Below are 26,952 nucleotides of genomic sequence, written 5' to 3'. Positions count from 1 at the left end.
CTAGATCCCGGGGTGGGGGGCGCGGCTGCCGCCCAGGTAGCCAGGCGAGGAAGCGCCATCGCCAGCAGCAGCCGCCGGCTCCCTGCGGCCGGTGCCAGCCCGGATCCGTCCTCGTCCCAGCCCATGGCCCGGGGGCTGCAGCCGCCGGCGATCCGGGAGCAGCCCTGAGCCCCCCGGCCCAGGGGCTCGCCCGGCTCCCTGCCTGGCTCCCGGCGGCGGGACGCGAACCTGCGTAGGAGCCCGCCCCCCGCCAGCGGGCCTGGCTGGCGATTGGATTAGATGGAGCTCGGCGCGGCTGGCAGCATCCTCCTGCCGGCTGGGCTCGAGCCTGCTGCTGCCTCGCCTGCCCGGGCTGGCCACGCAAGACTGAGCCTTAATTGCCTGCACGGAAGCGCTCCGCAAGACGGCTAGTTACGTGCACGCGTGCCAGGCTGTTAATTGCAGGCACAGGACAGGACCGCCATGCAACGCTGCTAATTAACGCTGCGTCCGCCGCTGCCCCATCGCAGGCAGCCCGCTGCCCGGCCAGGCTGCTGGGGAATGGCCTCCCTGCCGGACGGCGCGTCGCTTGCAGCCCTGCCGGCTTGCTAATTAGCTGCATGCGGGGATTTGCACTCGCAGCCCCCTTGCTTTCGCTGCCTGGCTCCCGCCCTGTTGGCTCATCCCTCCGCCGGCCTCCCCCAGCATGGGCACCGTGCTGTCCGTCTCGCCGGGCTCCCGGAAGGCCAGCCTGTACGAAGAGGGCTCCTCCGGCTCGCCGGCGCACTACCCGGCCCCGCCGAGCGCCAAGGGCGGGGGGCAGAAGGGGGACAAGCCCCTCAAGCGCCACTCCATGTTCATCCCGGCCTTGACCTGGAAGCGGCTGGTGGCCTCCACCAAGAGGAAAGGCTCCCGGGGCGGGGGGAAGGGGCCCGCCCACAATCACAACCACCCCCCGCCCCACGCCAAGGACGTGGCCCTGCTCAACCACGAGAACGTCAAGAAGTCGCTGTCCTGCGCCAACCTCGCCAGCTACGAGGGGGGCGGGGCGCCGCTCAGCACCCAGCGCATCTCCACCACCTCCGTCTCCTCCCTCAAGCCGGGCGCCTGCCCGGGCGGGGGCAGCTCGGCCTCCCCGCGGCGCGTGGTCGTCCAGGCCTCCACCAGCGAGCTGCTCAAGTGCCTGGGCGAATTCCTTTGCCGCCGGTGTTACCGCCTCAAGCACCTGTCGCCCACGGAGCCCATCCTGTGGCTGCGCAGCGTGGACCGCTCGCTGCTGCTGCAGGGCTGGCAGGACCAGGCCTTCATCACCCCGGTCAACGTGGTCTTCGTCTACCTGCTGTGCCGGGAGGTGATCGACGGGGACTCGGTCTCCAGCGAGCACGGCCTGCAGGCGGCGCTGCTCACTTGCCTCTATCTGTCCTACTCCTACATGGGCAACGAGATCTCCTACCCGCTCAAGCCCTTCCTGGTGGAGGCGGCGAAGGACGCCTTCTGGGACCGGTGCCTGCGCATCATCGACGCCCTGAGCGGCAAGATGCTCCGGATCAACGCCGACCCCCACTACTTCACCCAGGTCTTCGCCGACCTCAAAAACGAAGGCAGCGCCCGCGAGGACTTTGCTCGCGTCCTGGACCGGTGACTGGCTCGGCGCCCCAAGGACCAGCTGCCCCCCTCCCCGCCAACCTCGTGTGCAGCGCAGCCCTCTCCCTGCTGTGACCTTTGAAAACCAGCTTGCAGCGAGCCAGGGATTTTCCTCTGACTCGCCTGGGCCAGCTCTCCCCCAGGCCAGGCCAGACGCGTCCAACCACTTACAAGGAATCTGGCTTGGCTGTCCCCCCGCCCCATGAGCCAACAACAAGGGGTGTCTGTGTATGGCGTGGGGGAGGCAGCCTTCAGCTCCGGTGTCTGTGTCAGAGACAGAAGAGGAGCAGCCAAAGGCCAATAGTTTGATTCCCTTTTCATAGGCCAATAAGTGCCTGTAGGTTCCCTCCTCCCCCTCCCTGCCCCCCGCTTCTCCCCCCCCCAGTGCCATGTTTGTGGCTTGTTAATGTCTTCTTCTTTCGGGTCTGCTTGGGATGCATTCCAAAGCGATGGGGAGGATCTCAAATATACACAGACGCTCGGACACGCGCTTTAGCTTCGGTCGGTGATGTATTTGTACAGGTGTGTTCTTCCCTTCGAACTAGCTCTGTCTTGCTTAGAAAACCTCCCCCCCCCTCCTTGCCAGACACTGGGCCAGCCGGTGCGTTGCACTGTCTGATGGTACCAGTCCCGCCAGATCCTTCCTTTTTGTACCTGTCTGACCTCTGCAGCCTGGACTTGGCGCTGGCTGGGGCCTCTGTCCCAGGATGAGGACAAGTAGCTGATGTCCCCTCCTAAGGACTTTCCAGGTGCGTGGGGGGGTGGGGGGGTGGGTGGAGGAATTGGGCCCAGGCTGTAGATGGAGGGTAGCAATAGCATGACTGGCCTCTGCATGCTTTGATTGGCCTGGGCGTGGCCTTGGGAACCGAGGAGCCATGGCTAGAAGGGTTCGAACAGGCCGGTGTCTTTTAAAGTAGCCAGGTCCCCTAGGTGTTGTGTGGTGTAAGCAGGGGAAGGGAGAGGATGGAGGAGCTGAGAGAGGGTGGGAGGGGCAGGGCTGGCTGGCTGGCTGGGAGGGGACGGAGGGAGGGGCAGGGCTGGCTGGCGGGCTGCGGGGAGAGGGGCAGGGCTGACCAGTGGAGGTGCTGCAAGCCTGCTCATTACTGGTTTTGTTTGTGAGTTCCCTGTCCCCTTCATCTGGCAGGGTGAGAGTGAGCCCTGGACTCCTTTACTCCCTGATCCCCGCTGGGTCCCTGTGAGTGTTGCTCCCCAGCGTTACGTTGACTAAATCTCATTTGAAAAGTCTCCTGTACCCCACCAAGCATGAGGGGTGGGTTCGGCACCTGGTGTCTCTCTTTGCTTGCCTGTCCCTTTGCTAGTCTGGCTGCAGGATTGGGGGATGTGCTAACCCACTCTCTTGCTGTCTGGTGCTTCACCAGCCTTGGGTCCAGCCCCTTCCTTTGCCCCCAGCCTGGCTAATTCAGCCCTACCTCGCAGCGCCCTTGCCGCGTGCCCGCTCTGAAGAGGGTTTGCAGCTAGGATCTAGGGAGGGGGTACGCAGGATCTGCCGCAGGGATGATGCTGGGGGAGTAGAATGGCTGGAGGATTGATGGCTCTGGGCCGTTCCAGAGGAGAGTGTCCCCATAAGCAGGGGGGTGTAATTGGAATGGGCTGTGGAGGGGTGTGGATATTCATAGAATCATAGACTATCAGGGTTGGAAGGGACCTCAGGGGGTCATCTAGTCCAACCCCCTGCTCAAAGCAGGACCAATCCCCAATTTTTGCCCTGGATCCCTAAATGGCCCCCTCAAGGATTGAGCTCACAACCCTGGGTTTAGCAGGCCAATGCTCAAACCACTGAGCTATCCCTCCTCCCATTGGGGACACTCTTCCTGCAAGGCACGGTGGATTGTGGGTCACCATTACAAAATTCGCACTTCGCATGCTGTACCAGCACCCATGACTATTCCCAGCCCCTCCCCGCCCAGGAAGTAGGGCAGTATTACCACCCCACTTTATAGATTGGGAAACTGAGGCAGGGAGCAGGCAAGCCACTTGCCTGAGGCCACGGAGGGAATTACTGTCAGAACTGGGAGGCTTTTCAGAGGACTGACCTCCAGGCCTGGCCTGAGGCTAGGCACTCAGATACTGCAGCGACCAGGCAGCCGTTGCTTGGGTCACTTGGAGCTGGACTGGAGTGCGGGGGACAATCCTGCGTGGCAGGGCGCAGGCTGGGAGGTCTGATAGGTCTCCTCCATCTCCAGCACCTGAGGTTGCAGCTTTACCTGCCCGTGGCTTGGCTCCTATTGGCGCCTGAAGCCACGAGAGATTCCCAAGGGACGAGCGTTCACGTCTCTCCTCCACGAGCGGGTGGTTGGGAGGGCACAAGAGCTGGTGCCAGGCTGGAGGCCATGCTCAGGACACGGAACGAGGTAGCTGACAAATGCACTCAGAGCAGAGAGTGGGCAGGGAAACCGCGGGGGTGCTACCAGACCCCGCGCATCAGGATTTCCCGTGGAGGCGCTGCCCTGCTGGTGAAAACTGTCAGGCGCCTCCAGAGGTCCGGTGGCTCATCCCACTCAGCCTCGCGTTGGGTGGGGAGGCCATGGTGCCCTCTCGCGGGAGCTCGGGGGCCTGCAGGTGCGCACAGGTGGCTTTGCCGTGGTATATCAGTGCCTGGGGCGGTGCCAATTGGTTAATTGATGCCCAGGCACCGGGCTCAGCACCATGGTAGCTGCAGCCACGGTCAGGTTTTATAACCAGCCTGGCTGGGGAGTTCTCGGTGCAGCGATAAGCCCGCGGGGAGACTGCACCTAGTTCTTCTACTATGGCTCATCGGAAACCTTTCCTGGGTGCCCTGTGCTAGGACCGACCAGGGCTCAGCTGGGTCACAGCCTGGTTAGCTCTGAGGCCTTTAACAACGTCCCCAAGGCAGAGTTCCTAAAAGCCCCGACTCCCGGGAGTTCTGCTCCCAGGATCTGGCCCTTACTGGAGACAGGAAGCCATTCAGGGACTCTTTCTTGCTCACCCTTAAAGGGGCCCTGCAAAGAAATGGGGCTTGTGCCTTTTGCTGTTCCCTTTCTGATGGATACCTGAGGCCTGAGACGTTGGGCCATAAGAAGGGGTCGGTTTTTACCTGAGCTAGTCGGGGCGTGTCTCTAGGCAGCTTCAGCCCTGATGAAACAAGCTCCAGCGCATGGGGAAGGGGCCTGTTTTCAACGCTTTTGGTTGTGTTGACAGCTATTCACGCCAATGCCTAATGCACGTCTGGGGAAAAGGCCATCTTTGTTCGAGTCACCTGTTCAAGGTGGGAGCCAGCGCTGGCAGCCGGGGACTCCTCCGGCAAACCCCAGGGGGCTCCAGCCCTGACTCCCTGCAATTTGTACGGGGACAAAATTCAGATTCAGAATATCCGCCAAGCTCAGGGGTTTCTTTGTGCGTCGACGAGCAAGGGCACAATCCCAGACCAGTCATCGTCAGGTCAAAGACCCCCTGCATAGCAGTGAGCAGGCTCAGACCTTCCTGAGCGTCCCCATGGCATTCCCAGGCCCTGCACATCTCCGGGGCGCTTGTGTGCACAGATACATGATTTATAGGCAGGGATATAAAGTCCCTTTATAGACACACGCAGCCCTACTGTATCATAAGCTATATGTATATTTTTATATGAGAGTATCAGTAACTAACATGGGGATGGGCCCAAATGCCTTGTTGCTTTTTTTTAATTAAAAGATCAACTCCACGACTATAGAAGCTTAGGTCGTGTCCCCCAGCCCCACCCCCCATGACCCTAAAATCGGGACTGTTGGCGAAATCCACGCCAGTTGCTGCTAAACCAGCATCCACCGCCATCCTCCCCGCCCTCCCCTGTCCCCCGGTGGATATGCTGTTGTGTAAATAGCCCTGTATAAAGCGTCGCGAGCGGGTACGTGACGATTGTGCATGTAAAGATGATTTATTTAAGTTGTCACTATCTTTCTCTTTCCATTTGTGGAGCTGTTTTTCAGCAGTGAGTTTCTTATTTAAAACTGGGAGGGGGGGGACTCCCCCCCAACCAAACACACCGCTCTGGATTTTCTTCCATAAGGGGAGGACATTAAAGTGCATTCCTCGGGTCAGGATTGATGCATTTTCACTGGAAGCAGACTCTGTTTATTTTTAGTATTTGTTGCATTTCTTCTTTGGAACCACTATTTATTTGGGTGGAGCTGTCCAGCCTCCTCCTTCCCTCCTCCACCCCCAAAGACACCCATGAGGTGAGGGGCTTTGGGGGTGATTCCGGACAGAAACTTGTCCCTTGGTCCCTGTACCAGGGCGTGGCCAGTGTTGCTACAGAGGCCAAAGAGCCATGAGACTGCAGTGGGAACCGTGTGAGGTTTCACCTTGCAATCTGGCGATGCTCCCAACAGACGTAGGGGCCTTCGCTTTCACGCCCCTCCCAGTGCGGAATGAAGATGACAGTTGATATTTAAAGCAAAAATGCTTCCCTTCCCCTCACCCCCCGGAGGTGTTTGAAATCTGTTTGTAATATGTACTATCTCAGACTTGCCTACATGTCTGATTTCAAAATGTGTCATTGCTGGGTGCGAGCTGACCGCCCCCCCAGGTGCTCCAGGGATGGAGCCTTGTCACAGGGTGCCGGGAGCAGTGGGGGTCAAGTATTTTCTGCTGATGACCATGGCACTTTATGCAAAATAAAATTGGGGAAAAACAATCTGAAATACAAAGTCTTCTACTGAATGAAACAAGAGTGAGCGCCTCAGGCTAGCTGGGGACGAAGAACGCAGGCCGGACTTTCACAATCGGGGACTCCATCCTAGGAAGCAGCGACTCTGAAAAAGATTTGGGGGTGGGGGTGAATAATCAACTGAACATGAGCTCCCCATGTGATGCTGTGGCCAAAACAGCTAATGTGATCTTGAGATGCCTAACCAGGGGAATCTCGAGTAGGAGCAGAGAGATTATTGCATGGGTGTATTTGGCACTGGTGTGACCACTGCTGGAATTCAGTTCTGGTGCCCACAACTCCAGAATGGTGCTGAGAAACTGAAGAGGGGTCAGAGAAGAGCCATGAGAATGACTAAAGGATTAGAAAACCTGCCTGAGAGAGAGCGACCCAAGGAGCTCAATCTATTTTGTTTAACAGAGAAGGTTACGGCGTGACTTGATCACAGTCTATAAGTATCTACATGGGGAACAAACATTTAATCATGCTCTTCAATCTAGCAGAGAAGGGTGATCCCAATCCAACGGCTAGAAGTTGAAGCCAGACAAATGTACATTTTTAACAGAGTAATTAATCATTGGAGCAATTTTCCAAGGGGCGGGGTGGATTCTGCATCCCTGACCATTTTAAAATCAAGATGGGATGTTTTCTAAATGCTCTGCTCTAGGAATGATTGTGGGGCAGGTCTCTGGCCTGTGCTGGGCAGGTCTCTGGCCTGTGCTAGTCAGGAGGTCAGACCAGATGATCACCATGGTCCCTGCTGGCCTTGGGATCGATGAGACAGGGACAGGCACTATAAAAATACACCTATAGCAATGTAGGCTTGGCTACTCCATGCTGCCGAGGTTATTGCATTTCTGCCATAGCATCTGTATTCAGTGTATGGAACGGCTTCCTTTCCCTGCCCCACATGCCGCGTTATACCTGCCCCCCCCACCCCCCAGGCCTGCCAGTGGCATGCAGGGGTCAGGATGCATTCATGCCAGGCATTGGAATTACAGAACTGGGATTTACCCGCATACAGTGGGGAGTTCAGGAGCTTGAAATCTCTCCCCATACACTCAAGTCTATAGAAGTAAATACAATCACTGTGACTAGAATCCACTGAATGGGACAGACCCGCGCTTTTCAACCGTTCTTCATTGGCAGGCCCCTAAAAATGTCAAATGGCAGTGAAGATCCCTGTGGAAGTCTTAGATGTAGTCTGCAGACCTCCAGGTCCACGGACCACAGGTTGAAAACCACTAGGATAGACTATGTGACCTACTATACACACTGATTTAGCAAGGGCCGTATTCTAGTAGCGACTGCTGCTGGAATACGGTGCCCAGTTCTGGTGCTCACAGTTCAGGAAGGATGCTGATAAATTGGAGGTGGTTCAGGGAAGAACTCCAAGAATGATTAACGCATTGCAGACCATGCCTCGTAATTACAGGAACTTAATCTATTTAGCTTAACAAAGAGAAGATTACGGGGTGACTTGACTTCAGTCTATAAGTACCTTCACGGGGAACTAATATTTGATAATGGGCTCTTCAGGCTAGCAGACAAATGTCTAACAAGCTCTAACAGCCGGAAGTTGGAGCTAGACCAATTCAGACTGGAAATAAGGTGTGGATTTAACAATGAGGGGAATGACCCATTGGGACAATTTACCAAGGGGCACGTGGCAGATTCTCATCACGGGCAATTTTAAAATCAAGCCCGGATGTTTTTCTAGAAGCTCTGCTCTGGTTGAAACAGGAATTATGTCAGGGAAGCCGTATGGCTTGTGCTATACAGGAGACCGGCCTAGCTGATCACAGTGGTCCCTTCTGGCCATGGACTCTATGAATCTTAAGTATGTGCCTAACTTGAAGTCAAAGTGACCGGTGAGTTGATTGGAGGTAGGTGGGCACTGGGGCTTGAATGTCTGTTTCCCATCGCTGAGTAATTTCCATGAACGAGAAATTGTCTGCTGGTTGAGGCCAGAATGTTGATTTGCCTACAAGGGGGCGGGTTGACTTAATAGGAAAAGAGTTTTTTTAAGGACATGTAGAAACTAAATATCACTGCAAAAAAATGAAGTGGGGGGGAGGTGGCCAATATGTAGCCATTCCCCAGCCTGGTTGCAAATCCAAAGGCAGCAATGAAACTAACAGTGAAACTAGCTAGAAACACAACAGGAAACTCACTCGCCCAGGTTTGCTGCCCTGGTGCAGTGCAATGCAAACCCGTGAACAGCCGCTGCAGTGACAGGCCCCTTAGAGATGCAGTTTCCAAAGCACTCAGCTCTGGCCTTTGAAAATCCCGCCCTGTAAGGGTTTGACACAGGAAGACACTGAGCGGTTTGCTTTCCATTCCATCTTGCCCTTGTCTTTTTGCTCTTCCTGCAAAAGGGACATAAACGTGCTTGTTTTTCCAAGCGAGTGTAAGCAGCACTGCGGTGTGGACAGAGAAGCCCCTCCATATTTAAGGTTACAAACAGGATCCCATTGGAAGGCTGATTTTTGCAGCATCTTTCCCTTGAAAATATATTTAAAAAATCTCATCTGCCTTTTACATGTTTAGAGGCAAGTGATGTCCCTAGAAAGAGGATGGGTGATCCTGTGATTAGGACGGTAGCCTAGAACACGGAAGGCCTGGGTTTGAGTCTCTGCTCTGCCACAGACTTCTTGTGTGACCTTGGGCAAGTCCCTTAGATGCTCTGTGGCTCAGTTTCCCATCTGTACAATGGGGATAACAGCACTGCCCTGCCTCCCAGGAGCAGTGTGAGGCTCAGATCCCACGGTAATGGGGACCACACAAGTACCACAGCTAGAAGTCTCGGTGGGAATTTGTTCAGAAAACATTGAATAAACTGAGTGCGTTGAGCTTTGAGACTGAAACATGCACCCTTCTTTGGTGCCATGTCCTCCTCTCCCCGCAGTATTCCTCCCCTGACTCAAAAGCAAAGTAGATTTTAAACCCTGACTCATGCAACGAGTGGTTTTCAAGGCCAGGAATAGCGCTGTGACGCTGTGTCCCTGAAGCAGGCTGCGGAAGGCACAGGCTGCTGGGTAGTACTGCCCGCATCCAAGAGGACGGACGATGTTTGGTGTGATCCCATTTGAGCTGGGAGAACATCCTGAAGGAATTGACCCCTGGGAGCAAGGGACGTCATCCTCACATCAGATAGGCACAGAATGATTGCCCCATCATTCCTCATGCCACCAGGCCACTCTCCAGCCCCAAACCCAAAGCTACAGCCCCTAGCCCCTCCCAGCACACCCAGGCTCTGGGTTGCTTCCCAGATCTTCAAAGACACGTAGGGGGTCAGCGGATCTCATCCAGTGCATGGGTCAAACTCCCTATAGGCTACAGCAGCTGGGAAAGAGCCCAGAGCCCAGACCTCTCGCATCCTGTGGGAGGAGGGGAAGGCTGGCACAAACATGGCACGGGTCAGCTCACGAGGGTTTGGGGGCACAAGCTGCCCTAGGGTGAAACCTTCCATCACACACACGGTTATGCCCAGAAGCCTCTATGTGCTGAGAGTAATCCCACCCATGGGAAAACGGAGCCAGCAAGAGATCAGACCAAAGCGTTCAAATGTTTCGCAGGGGGCGCTAAAGTTAGGAAACGGCAGATTTTTGGTGTCTCAAGCGGGGGCCTGAGCTCCCCCATTTCAGGATGGCTACTACAGTGGAGTCAATGAGAGCTGAGATGGGGGGGTCGGGGGGGGCCGCATTTCTGAAATCAGGCCACTCCTTTAGGTGCCTATGCATGGACCCCAAGGCTTGAAACTTTTGGCCTAAGTGTTTTGCCTCTGGCATGGCCGGGACGAACACCCAGCTCTTCAGCCTCCTACCCCTATGCCTTAAGGGTGTCCTGCCTGCCCCTTCTCAGGAGCAGACGCCGCCAGCCTGGGGTTCCTGCTATCTTGATGATTAAAGCCCAGCGATCCCCAGACGTTCCTAACGTGCTCCCAGCTCTCCTTCCTTGTTCGAGCACCACTCTCCGACCGACGGGAGCTGGGGGGCAGGGGGGGGCGGAGTGATGGAACAAAGCGGCCTCCCTGGATGGTCTGGGATTCATTGACGTCTGCTTGCCCCTGAGTGCTGGGATCACTTGGGGGTTGCACAGCAATCGGGTCATGGCGTCCAGCGAGAGCGCAGGATATCGGAGTGTCTAAACACTGCCCAAGGAAGTGACCTCAGCATCCTCCCATGGTATGTATGGACGCACGCAGAGGGCCAGATCCTTTGGGATGGGGGGACCCTCTAGTCTATCTGGGTTCAGATCCTTCCCCATGTGGCACAATCCAGGTCATTATCCCGGAACCATCCCGACAGGTGGGAATCTAGGTAAAGCCTTAAATCTCTTCTGCAAAAGCAGCTCCGTGATGCCAGGGGCAGCTTATTACAGTTCATGATTTGCACGATGGCGTCCCTCTCTCATTCGCTCGCTCGGGGGCTTGGCTGGCTGGTCCTTGCTCACATGTTGGCAGGAAGAAGGTCCCGCAGCTGCACGTGCTCAGGCCCCGCAACAGGCGAACAAACCAGTGAGGTGACCTGACGGCACCGCCCTTCCTGACCTGCTGAGGAAGCCAGTCCGGTTCTTACGCCCAGCCCCAGTGCCAGCTCGCTGGCTGCTCCACACACCCCCGCAGGGTCTCTGCTTCCCTGGGCTCGTTTCTCTCCAAGCCCAGCTCCTGCTTTGCTCCTCCACAGCTCCAGTCTAGCCCCTGCCCTGCCCCCAGCCTTGCTCCTGGCTCAGAACCAGCCCTGACTCCTGGCTGATTTCTGGGTCCCACTCTGTCTCGCCCCTTGACTCTGGCACTCGGACTCTGATCACTAGGCCTCATGGCCTGGTCCCCAGCCAGTTTGAGCAGCCAGCAAGCTACTGCTGTTCCTGGGCTTAAGAACCAGCCTGCTGGCTTGTAAAGCCATTGTAAAGCCCTGTAAAGGCGCAGCTGCAGGGCTGTACTCCTGACATAAGAACATAAGAACAGCCAGACTGGGTCAGGCTAAAGGTCCATCTAGCCCAGTATCCTGTCTTCCGACAGTGGCCAAGCGAGGTGCCCCAGAGGGAATGAACAGAACAGGGAATCATCAAGTGATCCATCCCCTGTCGCCCATTCCCAGCTTCTGACACACTCTCAGGGTCAAACCGACTGCCATATGTGGGGGTCGGGAAGGAATTTCCCCATAGGTCAGTCTAGCGGTGACCTGGGAGGGTTTCACCTTCCTCTGCAGCGAGGGGTGCCGATCGCCACCCAGGATTATCGGGGTTTAGTGTGGGGGTGCTGGGGGTCTGTGATGTACAGGGGGGCAGACTGAATGATCTGCTGAGCCCTTCTGGCCTTGTACTCTAGCACTCTGTGATCACCTACTGAGAGCAGGGCCCCACTGCGCTTGCCACATGGGGCCCATCTCCACGCGGGGCCGAGGTGCCATGTCCGCATGAGCAGACGTCCCCATGATAGCGCTGATCAAGCTCGCGCTCAAAGCACAGAAGCGTAGCTGCAGCTGGGGGAGGGACTAGTCGCCCCGTCTACCCTCCCATCCCAGATGCGAGGCACGTCCCTGGGGTGCCCAGCCCCTTCCCCAGCACAGGTCTGTCTCCTCGAACTGGAAACAACTTCCCAGCGCCAATGGGGCCACACCCGGAAGGAAGAGACAGGGCCTGCCTTGGAGAGCTGGCTGTCTACACAGGGAATCCAAGGCACAGGAGAATGAAATGACAAGCCCAAGGACGCACAGCATGTCGGTGGCAGAGCTAAGACCAGAATTGAGGACTCCTGACTGCCAGGGTGCTGCCTTAGCCACTAAGCCACATTGCACGTCCTTCCTCAAAGCATATAGACCTGAGGCTAGTAGGGGTCACGCCACTGATCTCCAGGGAGCTCCCTGGCCTCCAGGCAGATTTTATCCTATGAAGCTTTTCCGAGGTTTGAACCCATCTCTCCTGCTGCAGCTTGTCTCTGAGACTGTCCTCGTTTGACTCGGGGCTGTTAACTGATCCCGCTCGTCTTCCCATCATCTGTTGACGTGTTTGTCAGGTTCGCCTCCCACTGCCACCTGTCACTGCTGAGTGACGCCACTGTGAGGGTTTTAAAGGGAGAATTCTAGGAAATCATCCCTGTAAAAATAGCGATCATCACAGCCAGGCACCGGTTTATTCTCTGGAAGAATAAGCCGAGGAAGGTCGTTCTCCTCACTGGGGCATTGTCAAGATAAAAACCGGTGCCAATAACTCCTTCTCCCTGTTGCTAGCATCACCCCGGGTTATTAAGAGGGCAGCAGTTAAAATCAAATCCATTAGAACATTTCACCATTTAAGGCATTTGTTCTCTAGTTGGGCTTTAGCTTAGTGAATCAAAGTTGGTCAATTTCAGTTTCTGGTCAGTTTCATTGTCTGGTTTAAAACAAATAAAAGGAAGTATTTCTTCACACAATGCACAGTCAACCTGTGGAACTCCTTGCCAGAGGATGTTGTGAAGGCCAAGACCATAACAGGGTTCAAAAAAGAACTAGATAAGTTAATGGAGGATAGGTCCATCAATGGCTACTAGCCATGATGGGCAGGGATGGTGTCCCTAGCCTCTGTTTGCCAGAAGTTGGGAATGAGCGACAGGGGATGGATCACTTGACAATTACCTGTTCTGTTCATTCTCTCTGGGGCACCTGGCACTGGCCACTGTCGGCAGACAGGACACTGGGCTAGATGGACCCTTGGTCTGACCCAGTAGGGCCAGTCTTATGTTCTTATGGTTGCCACAGCAGATCAGACCAGCCATCCGTCTAGTCCAGAAGAAGACGCAAGGAGCTCTGCCATGGCCAGTGAGGGAACAACTGCCCATAGGGGAAATTTCCTTCCTATCGGCCATCAGTGTGCAGTTGGCTTATGCCCTAGCTCAGGGGTTTCAGACATGTGGCCCACGGGCAGAGCTGACTCATTTAATATCTCAATGTGGCCTGAGAGGCACAGCAGCTTGCCCACAGGCTAAGCGTTCATTTTAAAAAAGGACGTTTCCAGCGTCTGGCTGTAAAGAAACCCAGGGGTCAGTGTACCCGGAGGCAGGGATGTCTGCCTGAATCCACAGCCAGCTCTGAACAGGGACTCGGGCATGTGAGCTCCTCAGCACTCCAGTAACCTCGCTGCAGGGTCAATCCAGGGCCCAGGCTAACTGGTCAATGGCTGATTGGGCCCAGACCACGCAGAGATGGGAGTCGGGAGCTGCAGCAGGGAGGGAACGCAGAGGGGAGAGCAGAAGCCACACTGAGAGACAGGAAAGAGGGAGCGAAACCGAGGGAGGTGGATGAGGAACAGAAGGGCAAGGGCAGCAGCGGGCCCGACAGCTCTCCCTGGCCGTGTATTCACTGTGGGGTAGCTGGGTGAGGAGAAAGCCCTGCCCCTGCCTGGGGGTGACCACAGCAAGTTCTCTGGTCTGCACTGTGTTTTCCCTGGGGCTAGGATCCGGGTCTTAGGCCTGCTGGGTAACAGCCCTGCCCTTGTCAGCAGGGACCACACAGCTGGTGAGTGCTGCCGGATGCAGCAACAAGGTGCTGCGCAAGCAACTGCAAAGAGCTTGGCTCCCGGCCCAGGGCCTGCCAGCCCTCTCGGAGCAGAACTCCCGCTGGCGGGCGCTCTGCGGAGCTCGGCGGGCAGGACACACTCTGGGATGTCCAGAGCTGCCAAGGGAGTCAGGTGCCTAAATGCCTTTGAGGATTGGGCCTCAATGCATCCCCCAGCCCACAGCTCCACGGTAACCCCGGCGTCCGCCTCTCTGCCGCAGCGCGGGGGACCTCGGAAGAGACAGGCTGGAGCCCAGGGCAGAGGGAGGCCCCGGAAGAGATTAGAGGGGAGCAGGGGGACCTGGGAGGAAGGTGGGGCAGAAGGGGTGCTGGGGAAGGCCCAGGGGAGCAGGGGGTGACTCGCTGCAGAGCCCATCTCGTCCCCACCTCCCCCTTAACTGTGCCCAATTCCTGCTGTCCATGGGGGGCTCTGCTGACTGGGCAGAACTGCTGCCCACTCCCGACACTGTCTGGCTCTAACTGCAGTGTCCCCGGCTCCCAGTGCGCCAACCCCCCGCCCACTCCCAGCTGCAGTGTCCCCGGCTCCCAGTGCGCCAACCCCCCGCCCGCTCCCAGCTGCAGTGTCCCCGGCTCCCAGTGCGCCGACCCCCCGCCCGCTCCCAGCTGCAGTGTCCCCGGCTCCCAGTGCGCCGACCCCCCGCCCGCTCCCAGCTGCAATGTCCCCAGCTCCCACTGTGCTGACCCACCACCAAGCGCCCCCTGCCTGGGCCCAGCCCCTGCCTGCTTGGCGGATGCGGTGCAGCTGGGGAGGGAAAGGAGACGCCCAGCCCGGGACCCACAGAAGTGGCGGAACCCCGTTCTGGCTCCCCAGGGCATTCCGGCGTGACTTGAGCACGACCTTCCCGAGTCTGACGTCACTGCCTTGCCCGGCATCAGGGCCTGCAGCCGAACACCCTCGGTGACAGCTGAGAGGCGGCCCCAACCCTGCTCTGGAGCCCGGACGCGGCACTAGGCCAGCGGCTGCCCCACGCTTAGGCCCACTGCTGCGACGTTCTCAGCCTCACCCCCTGCTTGGTTCCTGACTCTGGCTTTGCCCCATGGCTCTGACTCCTGCTTCCCGACTCTGGCTCTGAGCTTCAGCGCTGTTCCTGGCCACAGCTCTGACCACTGGGCCTGACCGCCCATCCCCTAGTCCGGGACACCCAGTCTATATGTGGGTCTCCCGCACTACAGGGCAGGGTTTCAATCTTCTCCCCTCCCCACACCCAGTAACACTCACAAATCCATAGCTCTTTGTAAGGAAACCAACACCTTGCTTCAAGGAAGAAAAAAATCACTATTTTGGGCCCAAGAGCTTTGAGGTAAAGTGGCCAGATGCAATTTCTGCGTCAGCCAGACCACACGCGGGGGCACCAGACAGCAAGGCGCAGTGAAACAGACCAGCGCACGACTGTACAGTGAAATGGATCAAGGCCACGCCTGGTTCCGTGACGCGGACACAGCTGCGGTGAGTTGTTCTGGGTTTTACATACCGCGGTATCTTTTAAAGAGGATTCTGTGCCTTCGAGGTTGAAGTTCTGCACCTGCCTCTCCTGTCTGCCCTTCACAGCACAGTCCCTGGCAGCCCCCAGATATTTGGTACAGTGGGGTTCAGGCAAAGCCAATGGCTGATCTTTTAAACTATACGTCTATGAAATCTCTCGTGGCTTCCGACTAAGGCCTCTAAACTGCGGCCAGCTCTGCATCCGTATAAGAGCTGTCACGCTGGGGGGTAGGGGGGGTGGGGGGCTACACAGCTACCCGAGGTGTGATTGCCACATGGGTTTGCAGACCGGCGCTTGCTTTGCCCACCTGGCACAGCTAAAGATCGCAGTGAAGCCGCGGCAGCATGGAGCCGGGCTATCTGCATGGGCTCTCGTTCACCGTGCTCCAGCGGGTACGTCCAGCCGTGCTGTGGTCACAGCTCTGACGGCGGGGGAGCTAGACCCATAGCGCTTAATGCCCGGCACCCACATGTGGGAGCCTCCTGTCTGATCGCTAGCCTTGGGCGAGTGCGCGATGCTTGGGAACCTCCACTTTCAAACTGGGCTTCCAGTCTTGTGGGCACTAGGAGGGTGGGGAAGCACTGGAATGGGTTGCCTAGGGAGGTGGTGGAATCTCCTTCCTTAGAGGTTTTTAAGGCCCGGCTTGACAAAGCCCTGGCTGGGATGATTTAGTGGGTGCTGGTCCTGCTTTGAGCAGGGGGTTGGACTAGACGACCTCCTGAGGTCCCTTCCCCCTAATCTTCTGTGAGTCTATGATTCTATGCTGCCAAACTGGGGCTCTGGAGTGGCCGCTGGAAGCGGGCTAGGACAAGCGCCTTTCATGCAGGCTTCGACCCGTCCTGGCAGCCCTGTTTGGACCCGGTGGGCTCGGCTTTGAGCTGCCTGCCTGGAGGGGATGTTTCTTAGCCCATTGGTAGGAGCAGGATTTGCACCGCTTTGGGGAGCGGGAGGCTACTGGTGCTAAAACAGAGCAATCCGTTTCCGCTGCGGCCACGTCGACACTCGTCAGCAGCGGCCAGGCGTCTCCAGTCGGGCTCGCCACCGCCTTTCAACCCCATCAGGCGCATCTGGCCGGGGAGCTGGAGCTGGACCTCACGCAGCGGCCAGTGCTCGGTGGCTGGAGAAGGGTTTTCCTCGAAGCTGGCTGACCGAGGGAGATGGGGCCCTGCCGAGGGGGATTTCTGTGTCCACAGCTGGGCCGGGAATTACCCTATAAATATGGCCCCGACTCCTTAGCAAGGCTCGGCGTTTCCCTTATTCTGTAGCGGCAGAATGTGCCAGGGAGTCCAGCCCCGACTGCAGCATTGGGGTCCAGAATCTCACCTTGGGAGCCCTCGTAGCTGGGGTGAAAAATTCAGCCCCTGGGATGGATTCTTCAAGACCCGGCTCTGCACCCGCGCGGCTGCTCCAAATCCCTGGCCAGGGAATGCTCCAGCAGAGGGGAACCGCAGCACTTTGCAGGGACACAGACCCCACCACAGAAGGATCTCAAAGCACATCGCCAATAGTCATCGACCTGGGGACGGAGCTATTATTATTCCCTCCTTTGCTAAGGGAGGGAACCAGCGAGTTGCCCAAGGACATAAATACAAGGAGCTGGGAATGGAACCCAGGAGTCCTGAGGCCAATTGCTCTGCTCTGCCCCACACCAAGGGGGACGGGCGAAGGTGAAGAGAGACTGGAGTCCATCATCTGACTGTCGCTGTGGTAGATCTTCTCCGAGTTCCGCCTTTCTGAGAACGCATTATCACAACTCAGCCGCGCGAGCCCCGGCTTTCCCTTCATCCCATCATTGGCTTAAACCACCGCGACCCCCGGCATTCCCAGGGGGCTGCTCTTGCTTCGGCAGGTGTTGTGCTCCAGGCTGTGGAGCAATGACAGGTCACCATCAGACCACTGGGCTTCCCGACGGTAGGGTCTGTGCTGATCTCAGCTGGCCCTGGCCATTGGCAACGCCGGCTGTCACGCACACACATCTCCTTCCTGCAGCGCAGACATAGCCGGGTTGTAGCCTGGGGCACTGAAACTGTCCAGCCGTTGACGAGACAAGACACTGGTACACGTACTGTAGGGAGCAGCCCTGCACCGGCCCTTCAGAGACGCAGTCGCTGGGATCCACTCGGTTTCTCCATCTTTAGCTGCTCGGATCCCAGGGAGCTGGAATCAGAATCTCGGCCCAAGTCCCCAGCTGCCCTTTGCACCCCTGGGCCAGTCCAAGGCTCTGAACTCCCCGGAGACTCTGGGGCACAGGGCCTGGGGCTGCCTCTGCGGGAAGGTGCCTGCCCAGCATGGAGCAGCAACAGGCGCCGGGAGAGGGAGGCATGGAAGAAATAAAGAAAGGCCAATAACCAGAGCTGGAGCCAACGGCACGGCCCATTGCAGCCCATGGATGTCAGTGACAGGTCCCCGGAGCGCTGGGCCCAGTGATGAGCGCCCACGGCAGAAAGCCTTGGAAAGGTCCTGGAGACGCTCTGAGAAGGAGGGACTCTGAGAGCCAGGCTGGAGCAGGTGAGTCAGGGAGGGGCTGAAGGCTTCACACTCTCAGCAAACGTGAGACCCAGGGGCACCGGGAGAACTAATTGCCAGCGCTTTAGAGCAAACACCTTCCCCATGCAACGCGCCCACAGCCACCAGGGAGTCGGGGACTGGCTCGGGACTGGGGGGGGTGTCTTTGATGGCTCTGAATGTCATCGGTGCCTCCCTTTCCTGTGGCGCATCAAGTCCTGGGTATTGGCAGCGACACGGGGTCAGAGCGACCGGGGGCCTGGCTAGACCTCAGCTCTGAGCCAGCACGACACGAGGGGAGGATACCGGCGTCGCTGGGCCAGTGTTTGCTCTGGTGTGAGAGGATCGGGGACACCCATCTGGAAGGAGCAGCAACCTTAGCTCGTGTGAGACACCAGGGGCTGTCCATGGGTGGCCCTGCAGTCTGCTCCGGTGTAACTGGCTCAGGGCAGCTGAACTAATGGTCTTACTGGTGTGAGACTGACAGAGGGTCCATCTCCACCAGACTGCAAGCCCTGCTGCATGCCTGAGGCTGCCTCAGACTCGCGGGGCCCAGGCTGTGGGGCTCAAAACTGCCATATAGATGCTGGAGCCTGGGCTCTGGGATCCTTCTGCCTCACTGGGTCCCAGAGCCCAGGCTCCAGGCCCAGCCTAAATGTCTACACAGCAGTTTTACAGCCCTGCAAGCCCATCAGCCGAGCCAGGCCAGCCGGGGGCGTTTCACTGCTGTGTAGACAGACCCAAAGCGGATCCCAAGCTGTATGGCCCAGCAGTGAGATGGGCTGTGGCAACTGGGGGATAGTGGCCTTTGTGGACCAGCAATCTGAGCTGGTCTGACAGGAGGCCTCTGAGCTCAGCTGCAGCTGGCCATGTCCTCCCGGGGCAGAGGCGGCAGGTGGCTGGTCTGTGAGGCACCCGGACTAGGGGCTGGCAGTTGGGCAGTCGCACGACCGGAGCCTGCTGAGTTGCTCCCCTTGGCCCAGTGGAGAGCTGGGCAAAAAGCCAGGATGCTCTGGCTGGTGCCTCAGGACCGAGCTCCTTCCCGTGTGAATACCTCGCATGGCACCTTTTGCTCAGGTGGCAGGGGCCTGTGCTTTGGGGCAGCAAAATGGCAATGGCAGACTCGCTGCAGGCTGGGGGGTGGCTGGGAACAGCGAGCTATTAAAAGCCTCTTGCCTGGGTTTGATCGGGAGATGTTACTTGTACCAGCTGGTGCCTAGATCTCAAACTCTTTCTGCTTAACTCTTTGCCGGGTTCCCAATTCTAGGCGAGAAGACACAGCAAGCTCCCCTAGAATGACTCCTTGTGGCCCTGTGCTCCACCAGCCGGGCCCCAGGGAGACAAAGAAGTGGCCCCGGGCAGAAAGGGGCTGGGGCTTGTACTGCATGGTGACAGGAGCCCCTTCACCTGCTCTTCATTGTTATTGATCTCACTTTGCCCGCTCCGGTGCCGCATCTGAGGGGCTCTCCGAGTACGTCAGCAGCACAGGATAACTCCACAGCTTCCCCGTGAAGGAAGGAATGAGCAGGGATTATCACCCACCACTGAAATACAGCCACCTCTGGGGCAGAACACAACAGCTGTCCGACGGTGCACGGCAACATGGCGCAGCAGTTCGTGATGGGAAGTGAAGACAAATCCCATATCCAAGGAGCTCTGCAGGGGGATTGCCAGGAGGCAGAGGGGATCCCCCAAGTCAGAATTGGCCCAGAGAATCCAACACTTCAAAAGCACTGCAGGCTTTTTAGTAAGTAGCTGGGGGCCTGGTCCGTGGCAGGGACTCTGAGGTGCTATGATAATACAAATAATAACCACGATCGGTCAACATCTCCCTGATACAGGCCCCCCAGCACCACAGCACCCTCTAGTGTTGTGCTGGGCTGTTGGCTCACTACTGACTGGGGAAAGGGCACCGCCCACACCACATCTCAAGGCAACAAAGCATTTCTTGGAGGCCTCCCATCCAAACACTGACCCAGCTCTACCCCAGGTGGGCTGAGAGCTGATAGGGTCACAGTGCAAGGGGAGAAGGCTGCAGGGCTCCCCTGGGTGCTGCTGCTCAGCTGGCTCCCATCTCAGCCCAGGACCCTACAGGCCGGCCTGGAACCAGAGCAAGAAATAATAATAATCAAGCCAACTCAGACACCGCCCACCTGAAACTGACGGGCGAGCTCTGTGGTTAGAACTATCCTCCCTGGGACTCAGTAATGCAGGAATGAGGGGTCCCTCTCCCGGAGCATTCTGGAGATATCGGGCTCTGCAGCACAGCCTGGGCCACGCCCCAACTCGCAGCGGCCCTTGGGATCAGCCTTGAAGTGGGGCGGCCGGTCCAACAGCAGCAGCAAAAGGTCTCACTCTTGTGGTCTCGAGGGCCAGGAGGAGCGGAGAGGGAATTTTACTGCTGTATTTGGCACTGCTGCGACCGCTGCTGCAATCCTGGGTCCAGTTCTGATGCCCGCAATTCAAGAAGGATGTTGATATATGGGAGAGGTTCAGAGAAGAGCTGTGAGAATGATTAAAGGGTTAGAAAACCTGCCTTAGCATGACAGACTCAAGGAGGTCAGTAAAGAGACTGGAATGCCCAGTCAAAAAGGGACCCTGATGGCTCCGGTTGGCACCACCAACCAGGCCATTAAAAGTCCGGTCAGCAGCGCAGCGGGGGTCCGGGGCTAAGGCAGGCTCCCTGCCTGCCTTGGCTCTGCTCGGCTCCCGGAAGCAGTCGCCAGGTCTCTGTGGCCCCTAGATGTGTGGGTGACCCGGGAGGCTCCGTGCGCTGCCCCTGCCTCGAGTGCCAGGTAAGCAGCACCCAATGGCTGGGAACTGCGACCAATGGGAGCTGCGAGGGCGGTGCCTGCGGGTGCAAGGGCAGTGTGGGGAGCCTCCCTAATCGCCCACGTGCCTAGGGGCCGCAGAGACCTGGCGACTGCTTCCGGGAGCCGCGGTGAGCATCGCCGGGACCCCGTACCCTGAACCCTCTCCACACCCCAAACTTTCTCCCTGCAGCAGGACCTTGGCTGTGGGGGAGAGTCACCTCTCCGTGCCGTGGCAGCTCCGGGGTTGAGTTGAGGCCGGGGGAGGGGAGCCCTTGGCTGCGGCAGGTCCGGGCCACCCCTCCCCCAGCTGTGGCAGGTCCGGGGCTGAGTTGGGGCTGGGGGAGGGGCCCCCCTCCCCCGGCGATGCGGATTCTCTGAGCGCCTGCACGGTGCTTTATAGGCTGCTGCGTGGCCACGCAGCTTACAGGGACCTCAGAGCATCGGAGCTCCACACAGGTCGCTGAGACCCGCAGGTGACCTTGCACTCAGAGGATTCTCCGTTACCGCAGCACTTGCAGGAGCCCAGACCATTCAGGCATTTCAAATCAGGGCCATCGGGCTGGATTCTGATACAGTACAGTCTGCAGAGATGCTGGATTTTCCCGCATGTGACTGAGAGCAGAGTCCGGGCCCTGGGCTCGTGTCGATGGTAGCAGGTCACGTGCTGTGACGGAACCTGCACTAGCCTATCTGGCCGGCTTGCTCCCTTCCTTCTCAGAGCCTGCAGCACCAAGCTGGCATGTGGGTGGGTGTTGATATCTGACTGGTGATCAGGCTTGAGGGCAGCCGCATGGGGAGTCTCCAGGCAGATGCTGCGGCAGGGTGCATGGGTGGGAGAAGCCCAGGGCTCTGCGGAAGGAGGTGGAAGTGTGGTATCAGTTCACATGACGGACCACCCAGCCCCCAGCCCCAGAGGCTGCTCTGTTACTAGACATTGCTCATTGCAACAGCCCCAGGGGTCTTTCTGGCTCTGCCACATCCTTCCTACGATCCTAGGGCATGGGCCACCGGGTCTGACCTGGACCAGATGGGTGCCTGTGGATGGGTGCCTATTTCTGTGGGAATCAATCAATAACCAGCCCTGCCTGGCTTCCACTAGGACCCTCTGGAGCATGGCCCTGATTCAGGAAAGCTCACACCAACCGCACCCAGGAAAACACAGCTCTTTTATTCACAAACTGTACAGCGTTGTTGGCATTTCCTTGCTGCGAAGAGCTCCTGAAGCCTGTGGGGTCCGTTATCAGTACTGGCCTTATCATTTCTAGAGCAGCCGAAGCATGCCTGGGGCTGTAAGAAAGGTCAGTGCTCAGAAGAGTTTACAATCCTACCCAAAGACAACCCTTGGGGCAAATCTTCAAACACGAGAAGGGGTGTGTTGGGGGCAGGGGGCGCACGGTCAGGAGATCAGCAGAGGAGCCTCATGGGAAAAGTGGAGGTTGAGATGTGTTGGTGGCCCTTTAAGGACTCAGCCCAGAACAAGAGAATTCTGGGAGGTGTAGTTCCCCGAACAGATAGGAATTGTAGGCCTGGCAGCAATGCACGCTGGGAAGGGGACTGGGATATAAGAGTCCTCCCTCTGCTCAGGGAAGGGACATTCCTTCCTATCCCCTGTACATGGAGGGAGTGGAAGGAGGAGGTGCTTGGTGAATGCAGGACTGAGGGCTGCTCTGAGAGTGGCTGAAGGTGTGAAGCCAGGGGTGGGAGAAGGGGCTGATCATGGGAGCAGTGAAAGGAGAGGGTAAAAAGAAGCAGAATGAATGGGAGTGGGGGAGGGGGAGATCTTGGCTCCTGCATGTTGGATGGACAGGGTGGGGGTGATGTGGGGAGGATGTGGGGAGAGGAGCAGCCTGTGGCAGTGGAGATAGGAGGTGACCGGGGAGCAGTGGTTGCGAGGGAGGTGGGAGGATGGATTGGAGGGATTCGGAGAGGAAGGACAGGACTTAGGAAGAGCCGGAGGAGAGCAGGCCAGGGGGCAAGGAGTTCTGAGAAGGGCCGGTTGGGGCAGCCGCGAGAGGAGGGTTGGGTGGGAAGACCACGAGCTCAGCACAGGGGCTGGCTGGGGAAACCTCGGAGGGGCGGGAGCAGGCAGGTGGCAAAAGATTGGGGGTGGGGAGTCAGCAAAGAGGGGGAAGAGGAGAGAGCCGGGGCAGCTGCCAACAGAGGGGACAGAAGAGCTGCTAAAGGAGCAGTTGGTGAGTGGGGAACCCAGGGGCCACAGAGTCAGGGGAACCCATGGAGGAGAGAGGGTGAGGGCATCATTCCCTGAGCCAGCAGCCCAGAGGAACACCGAGGAGAGGAGCCCTGGGACGCTGGCTTCATGCTATGCAAGGGCAGAGCCTCTAGCAGTTGTGGGGGGCTCGGCCCTATCACCCCCAGACAGCACCCCCTGCAAACATCACGGCTGTAGGTGCTGATTGGCCTACATGGTGGCAGCGGCTACGGATCAGTTCCACCTCAGCAGTGCTACAGGCTTGAACTGGGAGACTAGGGCTGCCTGGGTGATGCAGAGAGGGGCTTTCCTGGGGGGGCCGGCCTGGGTGACTGTCTCTCCCCACCTTGGGGCTGCCCGTGCGCCCTTCCGCTGCAGCCTGGACAGGGACTCGGGCATGTCTCTGGGGTGCTCCTTGCAAAGCTGCTCCCGGAGCCTCTGTGTCCCCCATTCCAAGCTGCGTGTCTGGTACGAGCCTCACTGAGGTTCATGCATATCTGGGCTGTGGGTTTTGAGCTACATGGGCCCTGCAGGCCGTCAGCCTGGTGGTGTGTCTGGAGCGGGGCCCATAGGCAGCAGGCAGGGTGGGGGGGCCCAGGGATGCTGCTGCCTTCTGGGGCTGGCGGGCTCCAGGCTCCGGCTGGCTCCATCCACAGCGATGAACTCACTTAATAAAAGGTTACAAAATCCTAGCGAAAAACCAAAGGAAGGGAGGCCCGATGCTGAGCAGGGCCCTGCGTCCCAGCTCCTCCCGGTGGGGAAAGGCGGGTCTGGGTTCGGAGCCAAGCAGACCCTCCCCCCCGTCGTCCAGCCAGGACCCGCCGGGGGGCCTTGACTCATCTCCTGGGACAGTAAAGCACAAAGCCGTCCCGGCTCTTGCCGAAGTCGGGGAAGGCCAGTTCATGGCGCGTCTGCACGGCAACCAGCCTCTTCCTCCCGCGCAGGCTCAGCTGGATGCAGTCCGACACGCGCACCTGCAGCTCGCGCTTGGTCCTGGGGGGAAGAGAGAGAGCGGGTCAGCAGGGCTCAGCGCCCGGCAGCAAGGGTTTGCCGAGCGAGCATCACAGGTCGGCAGGGGCGGTTCTCGTGCCCAGGAGCACGGGGGCGCGTGTGTGTGGAGGACACCCATGCCAGTGTGTGAAACCTGTGCACGAGCGCAGCGACAGCCGTGGCCACGGCCCAGCTCCGCTGATTCCAGTGGGAGCTAGGAGCCTAAATACCTTGGAGGAGCCGGGCCTAAAATCCCCCTTCGGCAAGGCCATGGCTGCCGTGCTTCCGTTTGCCAGGGCAGGGCTGGCTCAGGCCTCTGCCGCTGTTCTTTTAGCAGGGAATGAAGTCGGCAGCCTGTTTGACAGCCCAGCCTGCCGCTTGTGGCACCTGCCAGACTGACACAACCGGGATGTGTGAGCTTCACACGGTGGGTGTTAATTGTCCTGCTCCCATTTCTAGCCTGCCATGGTTAACCGTGTTCCCGCCGGTGGGCACCTCTAGTGAATCCTGAGTCACTCTCAGGGCTTGTCCGCACGGTGCTGGCAAAGCACCTCAGCGGGCTCTGAAGTGCTCCGATGGGCGTGCTGACTGCCCTGCGTAGCCCCTCGGAAAGGTTCCTCGGTCACATGGACAGGGTCAGCTTTGCTGCGCTGTGGAGACAGGCCATTAGGCGCTTCCTGCCTTTACGCACCTTGCATGTGCTTGCAAGGGAAGGTACAGCTGGGGAAACTGAGGCATGGAGGGGTTCAGTGACGGGCCCAAGGCCCCAGACCCACTGCTAGTGATAGGATTAGAACTTGGGCTCTGCTGGCTCCCAGTCCAATGCTCGGACCTCTCTCACAATAGCAGGGAGAACTGGGGAAGGTCCCTCAGGCCTTGCCCAAGGCCACACAGCAAGTCCGGGGCCCAGCTGAACACAGAATCAAAGACTCTTGATGCCTAATCTTGTGCCACCAGCTCCCACCTGACCCGGAGAAGCACAGGCCTGGCTCCGAACTTCCACTGATTTCACTGGAGGATCTAGGCTGATGGGCCCAGAGCTGGGAAATTAACCCAGGTCTCTCTGTTGGGACCTTGTTGTACCAGCACTTGCTCCTGCTCTTAAAGCGCGGTGGGGAGGAACTGGTGTCTGCAGAGTTCTCGCCTGTCAAACATCAGTCCCTGGGGCTGTGCCTAGGGCATTAGATGGGGTCCCAGAACACACGCCTCCTCCTCCATCCGCAGCAGGTCACTCCAAGGACACACGTCAGTGCTTTGAACTATCTCCCATTGCTACACAGTTGGAATCTGCGCCAACGGCGTGTAAGGGCCAGATGCACACATGGGGGTAGTTCAGGTTCTATTGAAAATGGCCCCTTCTAACCAAAATCCTGCCCCTGAGCTCCCTGAAACTTCCCAGGGCTCAAAATCCAGCTCAGAAATTTGGGGTCCTGGTCCACAGCTGGTATAAACGGGTGTGGCTCCATCAATTTCAGTGGTGGATTTATACCAGCTCAGGAGGAGGCTCTGTGCTTTTTAATCTGCAGTAAGCAAGGAGGTGGCTGCGTGGCTACAATCCAGCAAAGGATAAACGATGGGAGACAGAGGTGCAGGAGAGCCGAGAGGTAATGCTGCGTCTGAGACCACACACGGGACAGGAAGGGGACAGACCTTTCCCCCAACGGAAACCCCCTCGGGAGAGCAGAGACCTTCAACAGACAATATTATTCCAAGCCTGGCTGAAATCCTGCCAATGAGCCGGCTGATAGGGTTAGAATGAGGCTCGGCAGAATTTGATTGTTGTTTTTTATCATTTTGATGGATAATATCAGTGTTTGATTTTAAGCATTTTGTTGTATTGATTTAAATGTTCACAGCTGTGGGAAATTGTGAGGGAGGATCAGGCAAAGGGGGGGTCTAGACAATAATTGGTTAATGACTGTAGGTGCTGAGATTCAAAACATTCAAGTTCTATAACCATTCAAACACAACCTGTCAACATCACACGCCAAAATATACCAAGTAAAAACCCTTAAATCAAACCCTGCTCAGTTCTCCAGCAGATTTTTCTTACTTTGCCTACTATTACCAATGGAAAGATTTTGGACGTTGGCTTGTGTGTTTTACGGTGAAATGGACACATACCAATAAAAATCTAACCCTCCCAAGCCTGGTTATAATGTACAAAGATCTTATGATTCCAAAATCCCCACGGGAAACAGATTATAACTTTATCTGTGTGACAAAGTGGGACTGTTCTTAATGTTTTCTCTGAATACTGTATGGGTGCCTCAGTTTCCCCTCTGCATTTCTTAAGTCTCTAGGTGGTGGGATAAGCTGTGTGATTGTTGCAGAGCCTTACAGGGAAGTGTGAGGCTGTCTAGGGAGAAAATGGCCGACACCCTGCCTCCTGGCAACTGATGGCCTGAGCCCCTCCTCTGCAAAGGTGAGAGCTAAAGGATTGGAGAACAAAGGAATCAGATGACCTCCTGATCTGGGAAAGGGACAAAGCCCAGAGGAGGAGGGGCTGGAGGGTGAGTCAGTTTGGGCTGGCTGGGGACGAGGAGTGAAGGGCAGATGTGGCTGTCTGGCTCATGGCTCCCCAAATGGACCCGGCTGAGGGGTCCTGTTCTCTGTACCTACAAGCTCTGGTTTAGACCATGTTCCTGTTGTCTAATAAACCTTCTGTGTTACTGGCTGGCTGAGAGTCACGTCTGACTGCGAAGTTGGGAAGCAGGATCCTCTGGGTTCCCCAGGACCCCGCCTGGGCGGACTTGCTGTGGGAAGCGCACAGAGGGGCAGAGGATGCTGAATGCTCCTAGGTCAGACCCAGGAAGGTGGAAGTTGTGTGAGCTGTTTGCCCTGGAGACAGGCTGCTCACAGAGAGGAGACTTCCCCAGGGTCCTGACTGGCTTTGTAGGGAGCAATTCCAGAGCTTCGCTCGGGGACACCGTGACAATCTGTTCCTGTACTTATGTCCCAATAATTACTGCAAAAATAAAGCTGTTTACAGCCTTTCACAGCTCTATCGTCAGGCCTCTACAATGGGTAGAGCCGCCACAGTGCTATGCAGCCAGTCCGTAATGAAGGACAAACCCAGCTTGGCATGAGGAGATGCACTGGGAAC

General features: G+C 57.6%; 2 protein-coding genes across 2 annotated transcripts in view; one reads left to right on the top strand and one right to left on the bottom strand.

The window, feature by feature from the left end:
- On the top strand, window positions 1–25,957 carry LOC140907898 (cyclin-dependent kinase 5 activator 1). The gene is made up of 2 exons (XM_073334896.2): window positions 1–2,372; window positions 25,373–25,957. Exon 1 carries the CDS (start codon window positions 686–688, stop codon window positions 1,619–1,621), a length of 936 nt encoding a protein of 311 aa, XP_073190997.2. The 5' UTR covers window positions 1–685; the 3' UTR covers window positions 1,622–2,372; window positions 25,373–25,957.
- MYO1G (myosin IG) overlaps window positions 21,801–26,952 on the bottom strand; it is a 62,921-nt gene continuing 57,769 nt past the window's right edge. Inside the window, exon 23 of the mRNA XM_073334895.2 lies at window positions 21,801–23,849. Coding sequence (XP_073190996.1) covers window positions 23,693–23,849 — 157 coding nt within the window. The 3' untranslated portion in view covers window positions 21,801–23,692. The remainder of the gene's footprint in view (window positions 23,850–26,952) is intronic.

This window comes from Lepidochelys kempii, chromosome 2 (genome assembly GCF_965140285.1).
Source record: "Lepidochelys kempii isolate rLepKem1 chromosome 2, rLepKem1.hap1, whole genome shotgun sequence".
In the NCBI taxonomy this organism is placed as follows: domain Eukaryota; kingdom Metazoa; phylum Chordata; order Testudines; family Cheloniidae; genus Lepidochelys; species Lepidochelys kempii.
This window is presented reverse-complemented; position numbering and strand designations above follow the sequence as displayed.